Raw genomic sequence first — 9,756 nt, forward strand, 5'->3', positions numbered from 1 at the left:
AAAATAATAATCTTACCTTCAATGGGCCTTGGGTAAAATGACAGACTTAGAAAGAACAGATAATGTATTACATAATAATGCAGGTTCTGATATTCGCTTCCGAACGAATTTCAACCCCATTCCATTTTAATGCAAAGTGAATTTCAGAACCTGCCTTACCATCTCGTTATTGCGTCTTCATCTACTCGGCCGCAAAATTTCCTAATCGATGTCCTATTTCCGTCTACTTTATGCGATAGGTCTATTTCTTAATCCACGCCCTGGCCTGGTCTTCAATAGATTGGCTTTAAAAATGCCTTCTGCCGGTAGTCGTCGGTTGTCTTATTCCTTCCTATTTAGCTAGAGTTTGGTCAGAATGCTTTAAAAATATTGTGTGTGATCTCATGCGAATGAAAACTTGTAAAATGATTCACAAAGGCTCGGTTATCGGGAGGATGAGTGAGCCATAAATAGTCGAAAGAATCTTTCCAGTTAACACGAACCAAACCGACTTGGAAAAAACCAGCAATCGGTTGGCGTTGAAGGAATCCTCAATATAAGCGCCAGTTGGTCTTTTTCCGGCGTAGGGAAGGAGTCAAAAGGCCTTTATTTGCATGTATATCATTTAATAGTACTGTTGTCAGCTTCAACTTCGAAGGACTGGAATGGACTTTTTAGCCCTAAAAGCTGTTAACTGAACGAAATATGACGCCTTTTGAAAAGAATTAAATACTCTGCAGACCTCTCCTTATCATGATGATCTTTCTTTATGACACACGGATGTGGACGATGTCGGACAAAAGTAAGGAGGCTTATAGGGCATCGACATAACTGCCAGCGCAAAACCCGTTTACATGATATTCGGGTACCGCAGATGTTGGACGTTGAAATAATATATAAATTAGACTTATGGACGAACGAAAGTTATTTTGCGAAACATTTTATAACTCGGCGCAACTTCGCAAAACGGAGATGGAGCCCAATAAGACGAAGAAGTCTCATATTTACTTAGGTGTATGGAGTCTGGTCAAAGGAGATTTCAAGGAGGAACTGTGCCTATATCGTCTATTTTCTCCAAATATATTCATTGGTTGTTTTGAAAAGTGCTTGAGACGGCCAAGGTCAATACTAAAATAGCTTGCCCTATATTGAATGATTTGCATTCGTGATTCCGCTATGTCGAGTTCAGCAATGCCCGAACATCCCGAGTTTATAGTCGACCAATGAGCAACATACCCGGTAAGCATTTTCTGGTTTATCGGCTATTTTTCGGTAGATAACGGGCTAGCGAGCGAGATCTAGATTTAAATGGTTAGATCAGATCGCTGCAGTTTATATTCGCTAGTCAATTGCTTTCCCACGAATTCAAATTTCACAGAGATTATCCACGCAATATCTTTGGTAACATTTATGGCCCTCAAACTTGCCAATGAACGTCTTCTTGCCCCTGAACTAGCTAGATAGGGAAATCGATTAGCCAAAGCAGGATTTAACGGTTGAATTGTCATTTACACGTGTCGATTTTAGTTGAACGACGAAAATCGTAACAATCAGGGCTGTCATGGATCCAAGTCGGTTTTGCTTTTTGTCGGAATTACAAACCAATATTGGTTTCATTTGGTGTCATGAAACCGGATTGGTTTTGCTCTTTTCGAACATAAACAAAACCGATGTTCGAATCAGCTGTTTTGCACATTTGTGTATATGGCGGCAATTTGAATGTACATTTTTTTTTTTAAATTTTTTAAAATTGAATTGTTTTCATTAATTTAAATAAAAATAAGTGAGCGCAAAATGACATCCGCAGTTGTCGCATTTCTGTTATTGGAAGAAGAAAGTTCCGAGAAGTTTAAAAGAAAAATTTTGAGAGATTGCGGCGATCCACTTGAGCTGCCCGAGACAGCGTAAGTAGATTGTTTTTTAATGTGCGTTTATAAATATTTATAGCGTATTTGCAGTTTCATAGCATATTATCGCCTAAACAAAGAGACTTTCCGAATGGTACTTGACACCATTGAAGGGCACTTGACACGTTCGAATGTTCCACCAGTGCTGCAGTTAGCATCTTCGTTGCGATTTTTAGCTGAAGGATCCTATCAAAGATCAGTCGGGAACGATTCTAGCATAAGTGTAGCTAGAAGCGCGCGGTGTCAATGATTTTAGATGATGTGCTTAAGGTTATAGAGCGGTTCATTTGCCCTCAGTGGGTGAAACTAGAAATGGACTGCATCGAAAAACGCAGATCAAGAGACTATTTTTACTTAAAGTACAAAATTCCCTCAATAATTGGTTGCATCGACGGGACACACATAAAAATCATTAAGCCCAGTATTGACGAACATGTATTTTATAATCGAAAATATTTCAGTATGAATGTCCTGATTGTAAGTAATCATGAATCTTCATTTTACTCGTACATTGCCTTGATTTATATATATGCATGTACATTTTTAGTTAGATTTGTGATGGTGACATGAAAATTCGAGCGGTCGATGCACTCTATCCCGGCTCTAGCCATGACTCATTCGTATGGAACGTTAGTAGCGCCAGACATTTTTGGAAAGCATAAAAAGTGATGAATAAAAATATGAATACATTAACAATTATTTTTATAAAATAAACCTTTTACTCACATTTTTATAAAATGTCCAACTGGAAGTAAGAAAAACTAATAAACAAATGAAATCCAAGAGCCGTTAGCTGCTTGGTTTGTTTCCGATACCAAAATCGATATTATTGGTTTCTGTGGCACCTAAAATCGACACTAATTCCGATTCGATCATAAAACCGATAACATTGGATTTCATGACACCAAACTAATTTTTTGTCGTTTTTAAATCCAATTCCGACAACAATTGGATTCCATGACAGCCCTGAATAAAAAACAATTCATTTCATTCCTTAAATAGGCGAAATTAATATTTAATTTCCAATTGTTAACTTAAATTTCCTAGTTTTAATTTTAAATTATAAATAAGTACATTATTTCCGGAAATTGACTATTAATCATGCTTCTACTTATCTTCATATTTACAGTTATGTGTCTTAAAAATACAATAAATTAATTAAATGCAAATGAATATTGTAGCAAGTTTAATGCATCAGGTGCTCCTTTTTTAAACTCCTCCTCCTTTTCGACTCTTTCGCCTCACATCCGCTCTCTCAACAACCCATCCGTACACGCCGTCCGCTTCGCACTTCTGTCATCCTGTAGACACGCCGCATAGGCAATCGCATGTGGCAGGAAATTTTGTTCGTAGTTGCCGGTGAAGAGATGCGCGAAGGGACCGCTCGCAAACACGCCCACATCGTCGCCACCGTGCGTTTCCGACTCGAGCGGCACCATCGACGGGAATGGATAGTCTTTGTTCTTCATGTTGATCTTGTGTAGATTCTTGCGTTTAATTGCGCCATTCGCTTTCATCACATTGTAATCGAAACCGGGCCCGTTGGCGTAGCTCAGCGTGGCGTATGGCAATTGATCATCAGCCAACTGGCCATTATTCACGCCAATAATATCGTTCTTGCGCGATGAATAGCCAGCGACGGACATTGTGTGCGAGTGGTCGGAGGTAACGACGGTGAGTGTGTCACTTGCATTTGTGCGTGCGTGCGCCAAAGTGATGGCCTTATCGAACTCGGCAGTCTCGTCCAGCGCTTTCATGGCGAGCGTATCGTGATGTGCGTGATCAATGCGACCGCCCTCGACGAAGAGGAAGAAACCGCGGCCGTTGCTTTGGCGTTCCAGTATGTCTATGGCAACTGAGGTCATCTCGGCGAGCGTAGGTGTTTGCTTGGCATCGGCGTCAAGATGGAAGGGCATGTGGTTGGCGCCGAAGAGCCCTAGCACACGTGTGGTGGAGGTGGGTAACTAAAAGGGAACACAAAAAACAGAATTTATTAGCGTTTTGTTCGCTCCACGCTCGCGTTTTCAAGTACTCACATTCAATAGCTCGTCGCGTGTCTGCACATAACGCGCCGTCTTGCCGTGTATGGTCTGCCATACTTTAATCAAGTTGTGGCCATCCAAGCGTTGACCCATTTCGCCGTCCAACTCGCGCTCAGTGTTTGGCAGGAAGTGCTTGCGCCCACCACCCAAAATTACATTCAGTTTGCTTCCGACGTCACCGTGCACCAGTTGCGTAGCAATGTCTGTGCATACCAACGGATCACCGTTATCGGATAACACCTCCGCGTCATTTTCCCAATTGCGATTGGCTATGTGCGCGTAGACACCAGCTGGGGAGGCGTGCGTAACGGATGTGGTGGTTACTAGACCAGTCGCCATGCCTTGTTGCTGGGCCCAGGCGGCAATTGAGGTGACGTGGTGAAGTGTATTGTTCTGACCTAGGCAATCGTTCGGCTCAATGGCGGCGGATACACCGATGGTGCCGTAGTTGGTCTTGACGCCGCCGAGATAAGCGGTCGCTGTGCAAGCGGAGTCGGCGACTTGCGTGTTCGTGCAGTAGGTCTGTGGGGCGAAAAAAGAAGTAGGTTAGCTAAAGTACCAACGATGTGCGGGCGCGGTATGTGTTGCGTTCGTATATTAGTTGACTACATGAAACTTACCTTACTGAGTCCTACATAGGGAAAGCGTTCGAAGCTGTATTGTTTCTCCTCGCCGCCCAAGTAGACGCGCCCCGCCGTCAAGGTTGGTATGGACATGCCGTCGCCGAGAAAGAGTATAATATTTTTGGCGAGATTCATATTCAGCTGTGACTTTTCAGCAATTTGTTTCTCTAGTATATACTGGCCAATTGAATTCCAGTAATACGAGTATTCTTCCGTTCTGGGCGCGTCGAACTTAATGAATGGCATGGAGCGTTTTTGTAGTGTGTGTGGCGGCGCAGCTGTCTTAAAATTGAAGACTGGATGCATGCGACGCTCGGTAGTTTCGTGGTGTATGGCTGTGGAAAAGGAGTAAGAAAGGAAAATGATTAAGTCAGTGGAGATAAATAAATGTGAGAGTATGAAGGAGAAAAAGCTGAATGCGCTCTGGCGTCACATTTGTCGTTGAATGTGTATAGCGCACATGTGACGAGAAATTAGGTACAGTTTCGCACTCACCATAGCCTTGCGCTCGATTGAGCGCCAATAGACCCGCTGTTAAGAGTAGAAGAGGCGCGCCTAATGTAGACATTTTAATATTAGTTTCCTCTGGCTTTTGTTTTTTTTTTCGAACTATGGACTTTCCGTTACGCAGCTGTTCTGCGTGCGCGTTTTCTGAAATCCTTTTGAAATTCAGCGAATTTTTATTTGCACTTTGCACTGCTCTAAGCAGCTCACTTTGCTTACAGTTTCGGCACTCACTGACCCAGCTACTCGGCTAACAGTGCTACTTATAGCGGTGCGCTTCGCAACGCGTGCCGTATCAGCAGACAATAGACTCGACGCACTCAGGCTCGGTTGGCCGCGGCTTCTTATCAGTTGAAATGCTGCCTTCGGGATGAGTCCAGTGGACTGCCTGTGATATTGTTTTTTTTTGCTTTCTATCACAGGCTGGCTGTTTACGCGGCGCCGAACGCAGGCAAGCGCTGATAAACGAAATGAAAACACGCTGATGCTCCTAAATTTACATTTGTATGTGTGCGCGCTCTTCTTTTTTCAATGTTCTAATGCTCAGCATGCATTTAGCAATCGTCGCCGCTGTAGTGGGTCTTAGTGCCGCACGTTTTTCTTGTCTAAACTCGCCTGTTGACAAAGCGCTTGTAAACAGTTCGCTGATACAGCGGCAATAACATTTCAGCGCGCGCGTGAGAGTGTATGCATGTGTCTTCTAAGCTGTGACCGGGATTGACAGGAGGCGCGCCACACATACACAGCCATATCCCGTGGACGCCACCGCGCGCGCTATACTCTTTACGCACATCGCCTGTTCACGTGGCTTAGCTGCCGTTCAATATACGAATATTGAATAATCACGTGAAGCTCGCTTGATGGGCGGTTTAAGTCGCTGACGTATGCGGCGCCGAAACGTGCTGTGCTGGGGTGTTGGCGTAATTTTGCACAGGCAAGGACAACAATATCAACAGCGAACTATCGCGCATGGAAAAGTTATGAGTGCTATTTATAAAGCAAATACAAGTATGAATTTCTTCACAAATGCAATGTATTAAAAATATTGTTTTTCAATTGATAATACGTACAGTTATGAGACATTAACTTTTTAACCTGCTTAGTATACACTTGCATCAATCTGGCCCATAAACAACGCTGCTTCTGCTAGTCATTCTTTGTTGGTGTGTGCGGATCTATAAATAATTGATTTGACAGCCGAACGAGCGAGCGAGCGGGATTTTTACATAAACACAGGCGCATGTGTGCTTGCTATGCGCGCATTAGGCATATATACCTACATGTATGAGTTGCGTGTGCTTGAAATATTAAAAAAAAAAAACAAAAACATGCTGATTGCTGGGTATTCTGAGCATCACGTTTCCCTCGTCAGAGTGCTGCTGTTGAAGAAAAAAAAAATAGACTGCCAGCATGTGTGTCTGGAGATTAGACTATTTTGCAATAACTGCAGCGTTTGAAATTAAAAATAAATAAATAATAATTTTTACTCTGTTACACAGGGGCGCCGCTGGCTACGGATTGGTCGTTTGAAACTCAAAAAAAGCACGTGAATTCGTTACTGCGGCCTGGCTCTCAATGCAAATCATTGTTTTTTTAATATTTCAAGCGCGCAACAAAGCTTATGACCTTTAAAATTTATTTATTACTCAATAAAAGATTTAAAAATAAATTTTAAAATTTGTTGAAAGGCTATCTGCGTTCATTAGCATGCATTAAGCGAATTAGGGTTCGCTTTGTTTTGAGTTGAACTTTTATTGAAAATACTTTTTAACGGAGCTTTTCGCTCCTAGTTTATTAATGAAAAGCTATGATGCATCTAAGCTGGAAAGATTAGGACCAAACGTCTTTTAAAATTAGTGCTTAACCAAATACCGCTCACTTGTTTGCGCTTGTTGGAGGTATTTCAAATGTAGTCCCGTCGAAAACTAACAGAGCTAATCCTTTCAAACCAATTTTCTGGGCATGAATAAGCTGTACTATAATTTTTACTAAATTGCCTTGTAATTTCCCCTTCTCTTACCAATTCTTGTAAGTTTTCCGTTGTCGATCGCTGTTTCGAGTTTTGCAAGTTCAAAAAATACCCTGTTGAGGCTTTTGATATCCTGTACCACACTTTTTTTTATAAGGATCCATACAGTATCCGTAGAATCGTTGTTGAAAGAGTCTTAATAATCTACCCTACATACTAGACTTTTACTGAATAATTCCGGAATAAATCTGATAATTGCAATTCTTTCTTCTCTTCCTGTTAACAGTATTGAACATGCCAGGTCGATAATGGTTAGCGCCCGCGCTTCTTCATCTTTGAACGCAGGTCCGCTGCTTGAATGGTAGTCGTAAGTTACCTTAGTGACTATACTTAATCCATTGTGATGCTAAGAGAGTCGGCGCAGATACCACAACCGATGAGCTCTGTAGTAAAATGTAATTTGTAGGGCAAAATTTAGGTGCTCAGCTCAATTTAGAAGAAAATCGTGGCCTGAACCCTTGCAAATATGCATTCATACATATGTGCACACTTAAGCACTTGGTAAAATAACCTCGCCGGAAGCTTGAAAAATAGAAATTCAGTTCAGTCAAACAACGTTGTTGTTGCACGTCTTACTCCGAAGTATACATATACTTGTATGTCTGCATGTATGTATCTATTATATACCTGCTTCGTATATACATATACTAGGGATGTCGCGAATGTTAATGCGAATTTTCGGAATGCGAATGTTAGGAATAAAATTAAAAAAGCTATAATCAACTTATGTCATCGTTTTATTACTTTTTTATTACTTAGAAATTTTGTTTGGCATATTATATTTAAAAATAAGTAATTTTGCTGCCGTTTCTTCCATGATGCGATTTCTTAGAGGCTCGTATGTATATAAGGCCGGCTGCACTGAACAATTGTTCACTTGGAACGCCGGCGGGTGGAGCGCTCAAATATTTGCGGGCCAGATTTGTCAATTGGTCGTATTTTAGTTTAGTTTTCCACCAATCGAGAGGATTTTCACCGAGATGAGCTCGTTCTTCTTTAAGATAGGCCTTCTATTGAGCTTTAAGTTCACATTTTTTAATGCCCCCAGATTCTACATACGAGCCTTCGCTATCGCTGGAGGAATCTAAAATTATTTCTAGGTTGCTTACAAAGACTTTTAGCAGTATTTGTTGGAGGCCCATCAATGCTGCTTGATATACTACTTAACCGTTTAGCGCCTGAAGCAAAAAGCCGGTTACTGTTCGTACCCTGGTTAGACAGACGTAGAGCCATTCCAACAATATTAGAGTGGCCTCTCTGTTCATGTACACATCCGAATTCGCAATGCATTCGTATCATTTGATGCGAATGTCGAATGCGAATGTGTAAAATGATGCGAATTATTCGCAACATCCCTGACATATACATACGTACCTACATACATATGTACATATATATAGTCGAAACGTGCCTTTAATAAATTTCGAACATGATTTCTGAAGTTGTTGTGTTCTTATTTCGGAAATGTACTCGTACACATATATTTGCATGCAGAATGATTTTTACTTGCTTCATTTACATACATACATACATATGTATGTATGGATGTACTTCCTGTTTGGTATCACTCTTTTTTGTTGCTATTTATCACAACCAAAAATTGGTAGTAATAATAACCACATAACCTGATAACCAGGCAAGCGTGAACTACCTCATTGATTTAATGAGATAATTTTTTCGAATTCCATGATCAATTAATTTTCGCAAGAAGGCCAAGGTCAAAAATCGCTGACAAACCCATATGAGAGTACAAAGTTACAAATTTACAAAACGATTTTGTTTTTATATAAGGAATAATTAAAATTATATTGAACTGTTTCAATGTTTTCTTAATGATTAAATCGGAACAGTTTTTAAAGATCAGCTATGCAAGACTTAGACTTGACTTGACTTGAAAATTATATCTCTGGCAAATGAGCAGCGCGTGTGGGCAGTTACCCAAAACAAAAACAACTTCACTTAGAAACTTGGAGAACTATAGATTTTTGATTTCTAAGTAAAATATTCGCGTCTAAGTTTCTAGGTAAGTCAAGTCAAGTCTAAGTCCCAGTTTTTAATGAATTTTTTTCTAAGTAGAAACCCAGTTGGAAATACTGTATTTTAGTCCGCATTTAATTTTTTAACAGCAACAAGTTTTGTAAAGCTTTTTATAAGGACGTGCACAAAGAAAAAAAGCTCTCTCTGATCGTCTGATCTTAGTATAAGTAAAGAGTAAATTCCGGTTCGTTTTCCCTTTTTTACCGTTCGCGCTAATACTTACTTACATAACTATACAAGAGATCGTACCGGTTATGCATTTTATAATCAAAAGCAAAAAATTTAAGTTATTTTTTGGCTTTTATTATTTTGAGCTAATAGTACCGGGTAATTTTGCTTTTTTATTTTTTAAGGCCAAAATAAAAATAAAAATTTGCTTTTTATTTTTTTTGAGCAGAAAATAATCGGTAATTGTTGCGTTTTATTTTTTTTTCAGTCAAAAATAAAAGTCAAAGTTACAAATCAAGTATTCCAGAGTTGTGTATACTTGAATTTGATAGTTTTAAAGCTCCGATCTGGATTCTAATAACTGCCTAATACACAAATACCTAGGTTAGATCAAATGTAAATAAGTATGTACTATGTACGTACACTGAAGAGCAAAACTGTAACAAAATGTAATACTTTCTATTTCA

General features: G+C 40.1%; 2 protein-coding genes across 2 annotated transcripts in view; one reads left to right on the top strand and one right to left on the bottom strand.

Annotated features, from left to right (window-relative positions):
• The window catches only part of LOC118748300 (beta-chimaerin-like), a 22,636-nt gene extending 19,597 nt beyond the window's left edge, over positions 1–3,039 (top strand). Inside the window, exon 3 of the mRNA XM_036482675.1 lies at positions 3,016–3,039. Coding sequence (XP_036338568.1) covers positions 3,016–3,039 — 24 coding nt within the window. The remainder of the gene's footprint in view (positions 1–3,015) is intronic.
• LOC118748214 (alkaline phosphatase-like) lies at positions 2,986–5,377 on the bottom strand. The gene is made up of 4 exons (XM_036482591.1): positions 5,047–5,377; positions 4,549–4,886; positions 3,923–4,450; positions 2,986–3,850 (listed from the first exon to the last, which is right to left on the bottom strand). Exons 1-4 carry the CDS (start codon positions 5,117–5,119, stop codon positions 3,128–3,130), a joined length of 1,662 nt encoding a protein of 553 aa, XP_036338484.1. The 5' UTR covers positions 5,120–5,377; the 3' UTR covers positions 2,986–3,127.
• Positions 5,378–9,756: the final 4,379 nt, after the last annotated feature.

Source organism: Rhagoletis pomonella, unplaced genomic scaffold (assembly GCF_013731165.1).
Source record: "Rhagoletis pomonella isolate Grant_MI unplaced genomic scaffold, Rhpom_1.0 Rhpom_scaffold_00013, whole genome shotgun sequence".
Classification (NCBI taxonomy): Eukaryota; Metazoa; Arthropoda; class Insecta; order Diptera; family Tephritidae; genus Rhagoletis; species Rhagoletis pomonella.

What these genes read in the sequence shown, in the direction of transcription:
- LOC118748214 (XM_036482591.1), bottom strand. Translation starts at nt 5,119, where the DNA reads ATGTCTACATTAGGCGCGCCTCTTCTACTCTTAACAGCGGGTCTATTG. An exon ending in CAATCGAGCGCAAGGCTATG is followed by an intron (nt 4,887 to 5,046) that starts GTGAGTGCGAAA and finishes CCTTTTCCACAG; the next exon opens with CCATACACCACGAAACTACC. An exon ending in CACGCGACGAGCTATTGAAT is followed by an intron (nt 3,851 to 3,922) that starts GTGAGTACTTGA and finishes GTTCCCTTTTAG; the next exon opens with TTACCCACCTCCACCACACG.